This window comes from Dermacentor albipictus, chromosome 3 (assembly GCF_038994185.2).
Source record: "Dermacentor albipictus isolate Rhodes 1998 colony chromosome 3, USDA_Dalb.pri_finalv2, whole genome shotgun sequence".
In the NCBI taxonomy this organism is placed as follows: Eukaryota; Metazoa; Arthropoda; class Arachnida; order Ixodida; family Ixodidae; genus Dermacentor; species Dermacentor albipictus.
In genome coordinates this window covers 83917277-83934393 of record NC_091823.1, presented here as the reverse complement: position 1 = coordinate 83934393, position 17117 = coordinate 83917277, and the positions used below count along the sequence as shown (strand labels likewise).

Here is a 17117-nt window from a genome sequence, read left to right as displayed (position 1 = left end):
GCAATGGGAGTGAAGCACACAAGAACGAAAAGAATAGCGTCAGGTCTGCCCGGTAGTCCATGGATTGTTTCAACTTCCAACAGCGAAAAATTTTGGACGTCTTGCTTTCCGGCGATATCACGTAAGACTTCCTTGAGGTTTTCGTCCGTTTCTTCTTTGAGACTATGGACTTCCACGTTCATGTTTCGGCTGTATTGCTCACTGTCATTTAGTTTGGCTTGTATCCGTTCTAGCTGTTCGGCTTGCGTCTGGACAGCTGCTCTGAGGGTGGATACTTCTGCATCTCGAGAAGACGTTTGTTCCTTGGCTGCTTTTAGTTCGAGAACAGAATCGTACTGTTGGGATATATAATTCACCCAGCTCTCCAATTCTTGAACTGTTGTGGTTAATGTGGTCACTTCTATTCTCAAAAGGAGCAACGAATAAACCTTGGTATGAAGCTCCGGTAAGCATTGTAAACTTTTTTTTATATCTTGTAGTTCCGAAAGCAATGTCGATTCACGCCCGTACTTTCGTCGACCTCGGCAGCACCAGACATAAAATTGGAACCATCTGTACGCTTTTTTTCCCCCGTTCTGCATGTCTTGCATATCCACACGTCTCTTTTTGCTGTACCCACTGTGTTAAAGGTGTTTGACGCAATTCCAGAACAATTTTGACCCAAATCATAAGAAAATGTACAACTCGCGCAGGTCATGAATCTGCCATCATCGGACAGTGCCTTGTGGCACGTAATAAACTCTGTCATTGCTATGCAGGTAAGGCGTACACAGGGTGCAATTAGCGGCAAATTCAAAGTCGAGAGATATCAGCCAAAAGACACGCTACCTTTAGGAATACAACGTGTTAGCTTCGGCAACGCACTCGCCTCTTAATGCCAAGGATCCCCGCTACCCGCTGGCTTAAGCAGCCTGCTGGTGAATCCTGGTTTTCAGACGAGTCGACGAAATCAGACGACTTTCAGACGAGGGCCCTTGTCGCCAAAATCAGCAGAATGGTCGGCACTAATAATGTTGTTGTTGTTGTTGTTGCAATCTGGCCCTGCTGGAGAAATTGCAAAGCCAGAGGCAGGTCCTAAAATTATAAATCTTTTGCTCGGCGGGGGGAGCGTGGTTAACGGAACTGGTCCGTCCCCGTCCCCCCCCCCCCCCTCTCATCACAATTAAATCCTGCATACGCCACTGACAGTAGTTCTGCTATTTTACTGTTAGGATGTTGCGCCAGCGAAAATAAGACTATAAAGTGACGCTATAGGTTCTTGCTTTGGTGGAATGGCAAACTGTCTTTTAGTTCCTGACTCAAGAAAAAGAAAGCAGTGTGAGCTATTTAATTTGCTATGCTTATTGCACGAAACAGTATTTGCGATAATTTCGCATGGTTCATATCAATCATCATTCGCTTTTACAAAGGAGTCACAGACATTTATTATTGTAGATGTACAAGCATGGGCGCTTGCATTATGAGTAAATTGGCCTTAAACAAACCGGTGAGGCAGTCTGAGAACATTTATTAGATGGAAATAAAAATGTGCAAGTTTTGGAATACATACTATTAAAAAGTAGAGTGGCGAAGAAAACAATAAGTGGAAAAGTTCGGAAGAATCCAACAGTAATATGTGAAATTGTTACAGAGGGAACACCATAAAAGCTACCCAAACCACTAAACAATAAAGTTCGGCAGCAGGTTACACCCCTGTAACACGTGAGGGCGAAAGCCTGCTGCACACTTGGTAATGCATTAAATTATTCGATCGGAGCGATCGGACTTCTTGCAAGACATAACGAGCCGCAGTGCGAAGTAAACGTATGGCTCTGTAGGTCGGCCCCCTCAACAACATATGCGAGCACCTAAGGCACTACCTAAGGGTCATTTCTTTCTTTTTTTCGTTCTTTCGTTTCTTCATTCATATTCAGCCATTGTATCTTTGCTTGCTTACGCGGGCATGAGCCATTCCTGATGATCATATTTTTTGCATCACCAATTTTTTTGCATCAATCGACTAGACGCCACTTTTTTCAGGTATGAGTTATTGCAACGAGCCACTTAACACTTTCGTCTTAAAACAAGGCAACTACTCGCCAAATTACTGTCATGCACCAGTGTACAGGGGTACTTCTTATTTTCAGGATGAATGCCTTAACCAAATCGGTTGGAAAGTCTGTGAACATTTATTAGACAAAAACAAGAATATGCAGTCTTCGTTCGGTAACAGAAACTGCCGTAGCAAGCGTCACCACCGACGCAACTAGTTGTGGGCAATACCAACTGCAGTTTTAAAATCGGTAAAGAGATAGCGTCTGTAAACGATTATGTGCTTTCAGTTTCCCCAAGATTATTATTTAGACAGTAAGGAACTTCTCTCGTTTCGAAAGTACTTACAGAAGTGTCCGGGAGAGCTCGCGCGTGGTGTTTTCAGTGAGCGCTGACAGCGAAACCTATGAGGAGCGCGCCACGTGATCCCTTATACTACGCCAGTGAGGCGCTTCCGATAGATGGCGACTCCGTAACTCCTCGCCGCCAATTATGGCGACAGCCAGGGAACTCCAGAAGGTATTGTCACGGCCGCTCGATCGAAAGCACAACCTTGCTTTGCATCGAGCGGCCGTGGTATTGTGCACATTCGACACGGTGCAAAGGTCGAAACGAGCACGGCCGCTCGATGGGAAAGCGCCGTGAAACGAGCTTCTCGTGTCGCGTCTTCTCTGCCGCGCTCCTGTCATGTATACACACGTTCTGAACCACTCCGACGCTGTGTGCCAGACAGCAACAGCAGCAGTGGGAAAGTCCAAGGAAGAGGCAAAGAAAGCTTCGCTTTAATACTTTAACAAATGTAGAATGAGTGAGAAATACTCAAGAAAACAGAAAAAGAAAGCAGAAGCTATGCACGATTGTATTCGAATGAAACGCGGTTATTTTAGCTGGCACAGTGTGCGAAGTCCCGTTCCAGGAAAGATCCTTTTTTTTTTTTCTGACGCTGCGACAAGCCTGGCCCGGCGCACCTCGACAAAATAGCTCTCCTCCTCAAAGTGAGTCGCGAGTAGCGATATCCACTCGCACTCGCTTATCGCTTGCGTGTGATGAAAAGTGCAGAACAGCATAACAAAGTCATTCAAATTATGTGTAGTGTGAATGGGTTGAACGCACTTTGTAACGTTGATCCACGTCTCTTTTTCAGATATATGTTCGCTAACGAAGAGCAGGCGTCTTTATTTGCAGCAGGAAGAGATCGTCCGAAGGTGTGGGCGCATTCGCTAACAAAGGCGACCTTCATTTGATGGATCGTCAGCCGTCTATGCGCAGGCGCATGTAAGAGCGGGCGCGATAGAGAAAATCTGGGGCCTTCACTCCTTTGCCCAGGCAGTACGGAGGAGGTTTCTTAGCGCGTGTTGTATGCGTTTTCCCCCTAGGCATGCCGTCATTGCGGAGTGGTGTCGAGTTTACGATCCGACGCTGGCTGCCGGCCCGGTGAAGCAGTGGGCACGGACGTCCCATTTCGGGATCGCTGTGTCTGAAGGTACGTCCGACAGACTTTCTCCTCAGTCAGTCATGCCGGATTAAACCTTAATTTCGTGCTTCTTACGACGCTCCACCTTTAAAAAAAAATAAAAAATAAAAAAACGTAACTGATATTTCCGGGGCAGCAGTAGGGGACGTAGTAGACGCCCGGCCTGCTCTCCTGTGTAGTAGCTTCTCTCTTGGCAGGCTTTTCGTAAACTGCTGTCCGCGACTTTTCAGGTGCATATTTGAGCGGTCCGATTTGAGTGAAATAAACGCAACGTGCCTTAGCAACCGCAGTTAAACGCCACTGCGTGATGTCATGCCGTGAGGATAAATTGGCTTTGCGTCTCGGCCACGTTAGGTTGGTTAGCGAAAAAGGCGTTGGGGTGGCGCGGCGTATTCTCACAGCGATTAGGCCGTGAGGATCATTGTCTTTTCCTTTCGGCCACGTTTGCTTAGGTTAGCGTAAGAGGCGTTAGGGTAGCGCAACGTATTCTCATAGCAGTTGCAGGGGCGTTGAGTGTCACCGGCGGCCTTTCAGCCACTTGCGCGTTCAAACGCGGTTGCTAAGGCGCTCTGACTTCTAGATTTTCAATGTATGCGGCCCGGCCTCTGCTACGGTCCCTGCTGCTCTATTTCCAAGGTACATCGGCGTAAGGCGCGAGAAAGCTGTGGTCCGGCACGACTGAGCGCCGCTGGTCCAACACAGCGGTCGCCAAATGGAGCGTCAGTGCCCGGTGCTTCATCTATTTCACCGCGCCGGCAGGCAGCGTCCGAGCGTAAACCAGCTCGACCCCACTTCGCTATGCCAGCACGCCTAGGGACCAACGCATACAACGCGCGCCAACAAACCTCGTCCGTAGTGCCTACAGAGGCCTAGGCAGAGTCTATTCAAGGAGCAAAAGCCCGCGCGCTCTTACTGGCGCCTGCGCCCAGGCGTCGGACGATCCCTCAAATGAACGTTATAGAATAAAGATGAACGTCTCGTCGCTAACGTCGCTAACCGTGCCTGTCGTCTGCTGCGTGAACGCTCCCACGTGACCTGGTCGCAATTCGATGCGAGCGTCACCCTCGGATGGGCAACAGGTTGGGGCCACCTTTTCGAGTGAGTTTTGCGATGACTTCATCTAGTCATGTTGAAAACCAACGGTTAATTAACGACTCTCACATTCGCTTCCGCCGCAGTCAACTAGCAAAAGCATAGCCTTCAAGATCTGCATTTAAAATTTGAAGAACCACTTTATGAGGCGCGAATTTGGTCACTTTTTATACAAAAACAACTTTGAATTTTTAAAAAATTATTGATAGTGTCAAGTGTTACACTTAACAATGTAAACTTTAAAATGCAATTTTTCTACAATATTTGATTAGAAAAGAGTGCAGGGGTAAACGAGAAAAAAGAAACGTTTTTTTGAATATTTTAAACAAAATACGTTATGTCTAAATTCTGTTTTTGCAAGGTGGCGTCCTCTAGATTTAAATGCTTTTGGTGGTTGAATGCGACAGTTATGATTTTAAGCGTCAAAAATACGCCATCATAGGTGTCGAGTTTTGGACACCACTATATGCACGTCCCTCTAGAGTGCACATAACAAGAAATTTCACCACACAGAACCGAATGAAAGAGAGTTTGACATGGTTTCTGTGTGCCGATGCTGTTGAGTTCGCTAACTTAGCGGCGATTTGTGGACCACCATGATCTAGGGACAAGCAGGAAATTTGTTTGAGCATATGGGTACATTTAGGACTTTGGCTGGGGACCTTTTGTTGAAAGATTGGCAACGTTGTATTGAACGCCTGTGGCTACTTTCGGTTTCCGTTAACTGCTGTTATTCAAGGTTACACGTCGCGTTCTTCGAAAGTACGCACGCCGACACGCTGGCAGCCATTGTTTAACATCTTCAGTCTCACAGAGGCGAACGCACACACAACGATACACGAAAGAAAGAAGACGACGACGAAAACGGACGAACGAGCCTCGAAGGGTTTCGAGTCTCTGTGGTCTCAACTATGCGCGTTGTAAGCCTACAGCGGCTACGCTAACCTAGCGGTGTAGCATGTTCCAGCAGCTTCTTTATTTGTACGCAACACGGGATTAACGCATATCGGTGAGTACAGATATCATTCAATGGCTGTTCTGACGCAAGCACGCCGCTGTCAAAGTGGCGTTGACCTCGCGTCTTGCGAGACGTCCCTGTAGACGTATGCTTCCGCGTCCCTTGATTGGCACATCGGTTTCTTGAACTTATGCATCAGCCTGTCCGCTGATGCATTAACGCTGGGCTCAAGTGAGTGCTTACTATAGTATATTCGCGTCGAATCTTGTTGTTCGTAATGGTTTGTAACGCATCCGACGACATTTGGTCGGTACTGTGAATTGGACCGCCTGCAAGTCGGTTCTAGCAAATTCACCGCATCTGTCTACACCACATTCCACATTGCTGCCAAACAAACTTAATTTGGGGACGCGAAAAGTGCCACGATTGATTTACATTGTCATTGATATGCGAAAAGTTGTCGAGAGGTTTAAAATTGCGTTGATGTCGAGTTGTTTGACAGCTAGTTTGTTTTGGTTATGCGTTCTTTTTATCTCATCTATTTTAGGGCGCAATGGAGGTTCAGAAGAAACAAGAAGTCGAAACGTGTCTCCACTCTGTCCTCAGTTGCGAAAAGGGCGGAATTCCGCTCTCAAAACTGCAAGGTAAGATGAACGCATCTGTACGCATGTTCAGTGCCGTGTGTTCTAAGTTAATTGCCTTTTACTTTCCTGCCCAAAAAAGGTAAATTGAAGGCGTGCGCGCCCTGCACGTCCTCGCAATGCGAAACTTCCACGACACATTATTTACGACCATTCATATTTTGTTTCGAGAGGCGTGTATTGAGAACATTGATATGTTGAGGTAGCAGGGCACCAACGGAACATAAGCGCGTGGAAGCATCAATCAACAATGTTGCAATTCATACATGTTGAATACCGGAGGGGAATGGGTGGGGAGGTGGCCTGTGGGCATGTGCTGCGCCCGTGTGTTGGTGTTGCAGCTCCTAAATTCAACACAAATGTGGCACTATATGCATGAAAAAAAAAAATGAAGTTCCATGCTGAGACATTGTGGCGTGGTTTTCAATGTCTAGCTTGTAAGTTTGTAAGGAGCGCATATTCTGCACCCTGTAAAATGTATGCATTGTTACTGTCGGACTAAAAGGCAACAGAGCTCTTCATGCTTTCTGGCTTATTTAACATACCACGCTCAAATTTCTTGCTACAGCACTTCATAAAAGACAATACAGATAACCTTGTTTGTTTATTTGGTAAATGCAACAGAATGGTCACATTACTTTTTCCAGAAGAATACACAGTTCTGATTGGCAGCCCTATACCGTTCGAAATGCTTGGCTTTGAAAAGCTGATTGACTACATAGAGAGCATTCCTGACACAGCTGCTATTCGGAAGTGAGTGTTGCCTCTCATATTTTTTGTATGGTTTGTACATTTGTCTTCTCTTGAGGTCTTATAATTAGCTTTGTTTCAGCATGTTTTCGTGTCAGAAATTTGCAGTTTGGCTTATAAGCCCTTGAAACAAATAGCATGGCATACGAGTTCAGTTAACTGGCTATAACTTAACAATGCAGTGTTTGTTCACCCCCTCAACACAAGGGCTTTGTCATAAAGTACGCCTATAATGAGTGTGCACAGTAGCACAAGTGAAACTTGGAGTTGTGCTCACTACAGTGCACCTTTGGTCTTACCAGCAATGCAGCAACTGCATGCCCTTGCGGTAGCGGTGGCTACCATGTTTTTGTTCGTGTAGCATATGCCAGAAGGGCATGAACCTGTGCAGCTACAAATACTTTCCAGTAAAATTTTCCCTTTTAAATGGTTTCTTAGCTGGGTGTGACTGTTTACCTCTACTTGAATTTTTCTGAGATTGCTTGAAGGCTGCATATACCTAGCAGGTTTCAAAACGGGTTTGCGGCACTGTACTGCTGGAGTGCGACACTTTAAAAAACTGTATGGAAAGAAAGGTGTGCATGTATGGCTAGTTCGTCATCCTTAGACTCTTTCTTCTGACTTAATGGGGAGTGCTTGTAAATTAAAATTATGTGATAGGCAATGTCTCTTGATTCCAATGAAAGAAATATCTGGATAAATTGAGCATGTCCCTGTTGTTCAAAGGGTTAAATATTTTCTGCATAGGAGCTAAATTTTCATTTTAGTTTATTGTATTGATTTGTTACCTAGTCAACTGATGTATATCTGTGGGAAATTATGTCTGTGTTAATCCATACCTTTTGCTGTTAGGTCAGCTGACAATGGGACCATCATTGTGCAACCTGTGTGCAAACCCACCACTGCTCATGTATCCCAGCTTGTTGCTGGTCAGAAGATAGCTGCCAAAACAAAGCCAGCCAGGGTAAGCACTCGAAGGAGAACTTTATTATTCAAATTTCGAGCAAACTCAACTACACGGAGGAAATAGTGTACTTGTAGATTCTTGTCCCTGTAGCGAACAATAATTACTGCAGAAATTAACGAACGGAAATTACTGCCAGATTACAAACTCTGTCTTAGGAGCATTGTGAAAACATGTCACTTTTGCTTAGCTGGCAGAGACCATCATTCAAAAATTGTTGGGTGTGTTTACCATGCGGCAGAGAATGTAGAGAGGTCATCTGTAGTACTTCCTCGGAGATTGGCACCCTGTGGTCAAGCATTGTTGTGCTTAGGCTACCATGTAGCAGACAATGGGTCTCTTATGATTATCCATCCCTGGCAGTTCTGGACTGCCCAAGGTGATGCTTTCAGCAAATGAACATTGCGTATTTAGCGTCGCTAGCAGTCCTGGACAGTCCAATATGACAAATCGAAAAAGCTCAATGAGTGCTCACGTACTGCCTGTTCTGGAAGACTAGAGCTGCTCATCCAACCTGAGAGTCCTTGTCACTCCCTGTTGTCTACAGTGTGGCACTGAGAGCTGTGAACTTTTGCTTGGCAAGTGTGGGAGGCAATGGAAAGGTGCCATGCATGGTATGGTACATACGGGAGTATTGACACGGCAGTTCTAACTTGAAATTTTTTGCTGTAAATGATGATCCACATTCTCTAAATTATATTTACACACACACGCACGCACACGCGCGCGCGAGTGCAGCAGACATTTTTCCGGCATGTACATATCATGACATCGTTCGTGTCGCATCCACGTCCTGAGAACTGAAACTGGCACATAGAAACAAGTATTCTAGTAAATTATTGAAAGTGCATGCATGGGTGCTTGCTATCTTATTATATATAAGATAGCAAGCACCCACGTGGATGCGTCACGATGTCATGATATGTTGACTTGCTCTGTTCCTGTGATTGCTGCAGCTGCCACACAGTATCACATGCCGAAGAAATGTGCGCTGCACTCTTGTTTGCTTTTAGTGAGCAAAGTCATCATACCCAGTCTTATTAGCCCCGAGAACGAACTACAGATTCGCTGCGAGCTCCGCTCGCGTGACGTCTGGGCACAGATTTGCACCTGTCGTCTACTGCAGTTCGGGTGGTGTCTGGGCGCTTTCTGCAGTGTTTTCGTTTGTTCGCTCTTGTTCCCTCTGCTTGTATACTTATGGTGGTCATCTCAAATGTATTTTGCAACGTCTTCGTTCGCGAAAATTTATTCAGAGAGCTTATTTCTTAGACAATAATACAGTTCTGAAAGGCAACGCTAGAGTACCAGCTGAAGGAGCGCAGTCCAGCCCATTGCGGGTTTTTTATGTGCAGATTGACAACTGCAAAAATTTAGCATATATAAGGATCCAGTTATGTTACCACACCTGCCACATTGCAAATGCCACAAGGGCTGGCTATATGACTTCTACAACAGTTACCTTAATTTTAATCTGCTAAAACAGTTTTGCTCATGACAAGTGGTTCATGGTATAATAATGAAATAATTCTTCACAGAAACGCTCAGCAGTTACACAAGGACTTAACCAACACTGCAGTTTAGATTCTTCCAGCACCACTTGCTTCTTTAACTGCTTCTCAAGATTAGGCGGTTCTTCACATGTTTATTTTAAGTAGCGGTAATTTGAAGTAAAGCTAATTGAGGCTTACAGCTCTTTGCAGAATACGAAAAGGAATGTACCAATATATAATCCCTTTTCCATGCTACATCTCAAACTAACTTGAGCAATTTACTGGTGTTTGTTACTTGAGCAAAATACGTGACGAATCCGTTTGGCAAACTGACGCAGGCTGCTCGGCCCAAATATTTTAGTGAAGTATGCCTTTTGGACCTTATGGCTGCAGCCAGAAAGAAGCCGAAACATCATTTATTAGTAGTATGGGACATATTGAAGATATCATAATTCCCCGGTGGAGAGCAAAAAATCAAGTGAAATATCTAAGGCTCGAGGTGTCCCCCTTATGAAGGGTTGCGAGGCTCTCTTAAGTACTGACGAAGCAAATAGTTTTCCGTTTTGTATATTTAAACAACGCTGGATCGAAACATAGTGAAGGAGAAGGTGCTTGAATTTTCCTTTCAAGTATACTTTAGGCATTGCACTTGGCACTGTAAAAACTGCTTCATGGTTTCAATTTGAAGTTGTAGCAAACTGATGGGTTTCGTGAACAACGCATTCCTCGCCATAACAACAGTCTTTTGCTACCGTAGCGGGAGGGGTGTGCCATATTGTCAGTAAAGGCTACTGAGGGCCACCATGAAACATTTCATCGCTTGCAGTTGATTGGCTCTCGATCTTTACCATGAAACTTTTCTTTCACTCATTGTGTTGCCTGATGTAGTAGCATAGTAGATGAGTGAGTGAGCCAATGTGAGTCCCAAAATGCTATGTTCTGCTCCTACGTGACCAAGGTTATGCATCGTGATGCCATAACACAGTCACCTCTTAGGTTAATAGAAAGAACTGAAACTGATTCATAGAAGGCTATTATAGTAATTTATTCATTGCACTCTTAAGCCTGCCAGTCATTTTTCTACTGTTTCGTTTTTTGGACCTTTATTAACAGTAGACATTAAAAGTTGAGACTGTCAGGTCAGTGCTTCTTTAAGGCTTCAGCTTTGTTGTGGATTCAAAGCTGCCCATAATTGCCCCATGTTCAGATCTAATGTTTTATCACCCTTGCAGCGTCCAAGCAGGCACCCTGCACCCAGAACTGGGCCCAGTGTGAGGTTCGCCAGCTATCAGAGCAGGCTGGACAGCCAGAAGCCATCCACCATAGCTGCAACTCTGAGCCCCATGCCGCTACCTCCTAGGAGGACTCATCGTGGGACAGGCAGAGGGCTGCCACAGCTGGTGAGAGCCCTCTGATGAATAATTTTTTAGCATACGCTGCTTCAGTTTACTTTTGTATAGGGCGTGTGAAATTGGTTTCAGATACTTTGCAAACTGCATTTGCCAACCTCTCAATGCGAGTGCAGCGTGGTGAAAGCTGATTATGATAAGCTATGCTTGTTGGAGCGAAGTAAACAACACACTTCCTTTTACAAAAGGCACTTGTTGAATATGCTCTCGTATTTTCAATACAGTTTACGAATTTCGGCTTGTTCTAAGATATTACAGATGTTATATCGAGTTTTATGAATTACAAGTTCCACTTGCAAAAGAGTATTTAAGGTGTTAAAAGATGGGGCAGCGGGAGATTGCAAAATATGCGTCCAAAACAGAAAGTGTGGTGGTACTGGGGCTGCCCTCTTGTGGCAGTGCGAGATGCCATATACCAGAGAGGTACTTGCTTTGAGCAAGTCTATTCAGAAACAGTCGAAATTGGCAAGAACAAAGTTGTGGAACAAGTCACTGTGGTCTAAAAACAGTGTTGCTTGTGACTCTGCTGTTTCAAGTTTGCTGCCACTTGTGTACTCTGTCTAAAGATAAATCATTGTTAATAAATAATACATGTATCTCACTACAGGATGTATGCTCAGTGCAAACTTGAAAAAAAGTATGTGCTATCCCACTCCTCGGGGGTTGTGAACACAATATCTTTACGTACCGTATTTACACGATTGTAAGTCGACTCGAATGTAAGTCGACCCCCCCCATATCGCGTGTGACAGGGAAAAAAAAGAAAGGCATATCTGCAGGCACATTCCATAATGAAAATTATTAGTAGCTGGCATGGTCACTGGACTACTCGTCTTCACTTCACGTCTGGCATACAACTAATCGCGAGCGGAAACAACAATAGCCACATTTACATTGATACATTAGAAGTGTACCCTATTCATATGCCAGCACTTGTAATACAGCGAAGATTTGCCCACCCTTAGCGGAAACGTGCCATATTAGGATTGTAGTGAAGACAAGTGCCACAGTTTTCGTAGCATGCCTGCCACGTCTTTCTATGTCTATCTCTGTTTCCGGCCCCTCAAAGTTTACATGGCTACATTATTGCCGCAAACTTGCTGATATTAATCATAATATTCATTATTGATATGGAATAAACTGTTTCAATGCACGTAATGTACTCGCAAGAAGAAACAAAATCGTGTTCGGCTTGCTCCATCGGCTGCCATTTTTGTTTTGATGTCCCGCACTGTTACTGCGGCAGCCATCTGTTTGTCAACCTGTTGTCAACCCGCATTTGCTGCGGGATGACAACAGGTTGAATTTTTTCTTATTTGCATAAAATTAACCCCGCATAATGATCGTACCCCTAAATTTGCATCACTAGTTTAAAAAAAAAGAAGTACGATCACTATGCAAGTAAATATGTTAAGTTTTTTTTCTTTCTTTTTTCGATACAACCATTTCACCATTTTGATTGGTGCATTCAAAAGCTTCTCATTTTGCCTGCAATAATGAAAGAAGCTAGAGACACCGGCACAGCCTGCCACAATAGACAATTGTCGCCAGGATAAGGAAATGCTCAGCTTGTACTAGACAAGTGAAATTGTCTCGACTTCTACTTCAAATTTCTGTCTAATATGTTCTCACGTGGTAAAGGAACTTGTGAGAATTGCAACAAGGATAAAAGAATTGGAGGAGCTGATTAAATCAACAATTCAATTGTCGAGTCTCCCCTCAAAAGATTGTGTGTTCAAACAGAACAGTGGGCGGCATTTCCTCTGCTGCCCACTGTAGGGAAACCCTGATGGCAGGACAACGTTAGCCAATGTCCTGAAACCAAAGAGAAGGAACATAGTTTAGGAACATTGTTTATTAAACAGAGTTTAAGCCGCTAAAAATGGTCGTGATAACATCTCGTATACCCAATAAAATTGAGCATGTCTAATGAATCTTTGCCCCCCAATACAGCTGAACGTGAGATGACTGTGTGACACATGCACGAAGTGACCGTCGGGTACGGCAACATCGGCTGAATGGGAGCACATACCCTGAGATGCCATTGCGGTCATTCCCGCACAAAGGCTCCTCCGCATCTATGAAATCACAACAGTGAAGGAAAGAAAAAAGGAGGGGCCCGTGATACACTTTCTTCAAGACACCAAGACAAATTATCCTTCAAATGCGAAGCTTTCTTTGCCAGAAACCTGTATTGGGTTTTCTTTGTAGCTTTGTGCTGCAGTCGGATGGATGGCATTTTTTCCTGTCATGAACTTTCCTCCATCTTGAGGGCTTCCGCAGAAGGTATTTGCCATGGTGAGAAGTTGCCCCGTTATGCTACCCTCATGTCACCTTGGCTTATCATTATGTGCAGAGACAGCCATCTACGAAACCTGGCTTCAAGTACGAGGTCCCTCCCAGGTGGCAGCGGCCAAGCAATGGGTTCTCCCCTGTCTTGGGGTCCAGCAGCCCACCAGGCAATGGTGTCGGGGAGCCTGTGTCAAGGGCGCCCCTGCGCATGCCTCGAACAGCCTCTGATGGTTCGACACTGCAGCCTGCAGCCACGCCGATGCCTCCACCACCTCCCAAGTTGCCCACACCGCCGGCCACGCCACCTGGTAAGCGTGTGAGCCAAGAGCCCTCTTGCTCTTGCACATCAGCATCTGTGCTGCACAGGCTTGCCTCCAGATTATTGTTTCTCTGCAGAAGATCTGGCAGGCATGAAGGAAACATTGAAAAAAAAAAAAAAACAGCGAATGGAAATTGACATAGTCTGGTGTCTGTGTTTGTTTGCATGCGGCACATTGGGAAACTGAGAACTCAAGGAGGTAGCACAATACAACCAAAAGGAATTAAACAGGCAGTGCAAAAAAGAAGGTGTAATGTAGAACACAAAATTATTTCACAGTGTGTTCTAGAATTTGGTGTAATTTTCTTCTTTAGAAAGGCAACCTAATAGAGAAAAAATTCTGTATGTCCATTTGTTCGCAGTATTATTTGAAATACGTCATTTGAAATACATATATTTGTTCACAGTGCAGTGTCACGCCATTGTATTTATGTTGTTCAGTTTGTCTTGTTTATAAGAGTGTTAGGGATAAGTATGCTTCAAGAAATGTGAGAAAAGGAGGGGGAAACGTGGAGTTGAGGAGGAGGGGGGGGCTTCCAAAAATCACTGACCCTGGCACTGAACATGTCAGTGCCAGGATTCACTAGTCTGTATGTGTAACAGAGTCAGATTAATTTTTTAGTCTTATCGTGTTGCGATTTATTACAAAAAAGGTGCATTATAGTTCCCTGGCTAATACAGCTACCAATACAAATAGAGGTACTTGGACTGATTATGACCTGCAACACAACTAAAACCAAGGTCAAAACGAAACCGCGTTAATGTTTATGACAGCATAACAAAGCATAAAAACAAAAAGACTGTGCAACTGAGCTGTTAGGCATTGCAAAAAAGGAAATCTCGTCTATTTATTGTTATTCTGTAGAAAAAACAACATTGTTTCGACATTTGGCCATCCTGACTGAGTCAAGTCATGGCTCGGGACATTTACTGAAAAGTCAGTACTGTGCTGCAAAATTTGGGCGGTTAGAAACCGTATTGCCAACTGCAGGTGTAATTCTAACCTGCACTGCGCAATTGCCACGAGCACTCGTGCTATTTCAGCCTACTCAAAGCTCTGCCAAATGTTTCTTGGCCTAGAGAAATTTTAGAACTACTATAAAATTTTATAGAACTTTTCCTCCATCTCTCCGTGAAGTTTCAATTAGCTAATTCTTAGCATTTTCTCACAGTTGTTCACAGATTTTGAAAGCACTCTGCAACCCCTCAAATGGCCCTTTTCAAGATTTCTTTAAGTGTTAATGAGCTACTCGCAACGTTTGAGTGATAATCAAGCAACTTTTATGACGCTGCTGTAGCTACATATACATTTTTAAAACTCCAGCAATTCTCATCCCAATATATGCCATTTGATTTTCCTGTAGTAACTGTTTAAATGTTGCATGCTCTAAATTCTGGAATTTCTCACCGGGCTGACAAAATAACACGTAACAAAACATAGCAACCGATGTTGCAATATACTCATTGCTTGCATATTTACACTTTATTCTGCCACTTCAAGTGGCCTCCATGAGTCTGTTCAAGCCCAGTTGTAACATGGTCCCAGTGAAAGTGGTAGCCGCCCTATATAGTAGTGCTTGCCGTCTTTGTTTTTCACAAGCCCCCAAGACTTGCCGTGAGCTGGTGGAGGAGTACGGTCAAAGCCGGGGCGTCACAGTGTCGTTTAGTGCACTGAGCAGCCGCAGCTCAAAGAAGGGTCCCCTGGTGTGGCTGGCAACGCTGAAAGTGGATGTACAGTCCTTCTACTCATACCCGGATGAGAAAGAGTCACGGGAAGAGGCTGAGGAGGAGGCTGCACGCAAGGCTGTCTACTTCCTTGGTCTGAATGACGGTGAGTTTCTTGCTTATCACTGCATTCATTGCTGTTATAATTGCTCCTTCCTTCAGTACTAAGAAGCGCTTTTTCATGTGATTACTAGCCTAGAAAAACTTAACTCTAACTGATGCTGGGCTCCGAAATTAAAGGGGGATGCAGCTTTCGCATTGCGGAAAATGGTCAAAAAATAAATTTTTTGAAAGTCATGTTTTTAATTTTGGTAACTCTCTTTCTATCATATTCCGAAATATCTTCTCTGAAGAACACGTAGAAATGCTCTAACGAATTTGTTGTATCGGCGAAGGTGGCAAACAATTTCACAGGCATCACGAAAAATGCATTTATTAAGTCACAATATCTCCAGTACGGTGCTATTGAGCACCGCTATTTTGGTCTCATCGGAGATTGCATTTCTTCATGTTCAGATTTGCCGCTTCAACTAGCTCCTCCATCAGAAACAAGGGCACAAAAAGCAAATGAATGCAGGTTGTTCCAGAGTCGTTGATCGGCCGTGCCCACCATGTGACTGCAGCATGCTTCGCCATTGGTCTGGTGCTTGCTGAAAAGGAGCATTGTCTACTATTTGCACCTCTCAAGCACTCGACATTTCAACTGCTGTAATCTCGCTAAATTGGGCTCGATGCGGACATCACAGAAGCGCAACTGATCAGTCCATTACTGGCCTCTCAGATCCGCTGCTAAGCATTCTGAGCATCGACAACTCGGGTTTCATGACCAAGCACTCGGTGCGTGGCATCCTCGGACACATGGATAAGCCTTTCGAGCATTGCTGCTTTAGACATCGTGACTAAGCACATGGCACGTGCAATCCTCAGGACACAAAGCCATGCACCTGGTGCACATAGTCTTCGGACCTGTGGCTAGGCATTTCGTGCGTCGGTGCGCCTTGGACTCGGTGATCAAGAACAAAATGCACGGACTCCTCAGACTTGTGGCTAAGCATTTCACTCATTGGTGCCTCAGGCTTCGTCACCGAGTGCATTGTGCACCGAAGTCAGGCTTTTATTTTATTAATTTATATTATTGCGCTGCTCTTAACGGCCTGTTCTTGTGGTGAGGGGCAGCAGCGGCAGCGTAACCGAGTGAACGAGGACAACTGCAAAACATGCAGGTGTGAACTTGGAGCGGCAGAGGAAAGACACGAACTGCGAACGGTGGACACCAATGAGAACAAACCCTCCAGTGACATGCGCGCAAGAAAATGGTTTCATGCGGACTCACCCGACTACTCGATGCATAGTATTCGTCTCAGCCGGACCGCTCTTTTCGTACTATCGTCTGCTCGCGTCAGCTCTCACTCATGCTTGCTTGGTTTGCTTGGTTTTGCCTTGTTCGCACCTGTTTCAATTGTCATGGTTTGCGATTGTCTTGTAATCGGATTGTATGCGCAATGTGAATTTTGTAGTACTTTCTGGAAGCAAAACGGCACCAGCTATTACACTGGAAGCTTTGACGAGTCATGTATAAAAGCTCACACGCTTGACTCGTAGATCAGATTTTTGACGATTGCTGACTCTGCTGCGTTTCTTTGTCTCAATATGTAGCGAAATGAAAACGCGTGTAGAGTGGCACTCAAATTTAGATAATATCATAATCGTTGGTGAATCTTTGTGTCATGGTTTCTTTAGGTACAGTGCAGGTCGGGGCTTTCTCACTTTTTTAGCTTGATTATTGGAATTCGTTCACCCCCAAAGTGTGTGTCTGATGGGACGATGCCAAGAAAAATTTAAAGGGCAAATGCAAATCTTTATGTTCAAAAAAAAGGAAGGAGCAATGAAGTCAAGAATGTCACAGTTGGCTATGCTCACAATATTCAATAAACCTTCCACTGCATTTCAATAGCTCTCCAGGCTTTCACAA

At 44.6% G+C, this 17117-nt stretch overlaps 1 protein-coding gene across 3 annotated transcripts in view; it reads left to right on the top strand.

The window, feature by feature from the left end:
- The first annotated feature begins 5091 nt into the window (after nt 1-5091).
- LOC135898896 (tudor domain-containing protein 7B-like) overlaps nt 5092-17117 on the top strand; it is a 95391-nt gene continuing 83365 nt past the window's right edge. Inside the window, exons 1-7 of one of the 3 annotated variants that reach the window (XM_065428102.2) lie at nt 5092-5606; nt 6103-6199; nt 6844-6949; nt 7799-7910; nt 10633-10800; nt 13166-13409; nt 15021-15251. In XM_065428102.2, the coding sequence (XP_065284174.2) occupies nt 6109-6199; nt 6844-6949; nt 7799-7910; nt 10633-10800; nt 13166-13409; nt 15021-15251 (952 nt within the window). In that variant the 5' untranslated portion in view covers nt 5092-5606; nt 6103-6108. Of the gene's footprint in view, nt 5607-5668; nt 5787-6102; nt 6200-6843; nt 6950-7798; nt 7911-10632; nt 10801-13165; nt 13410-15020; nt 15252-17117 lie in introns of those variants that run through there. The other 2 variants (XM_065428104.2, XM_065428103.2) reach the window with 2 other exon arrangements.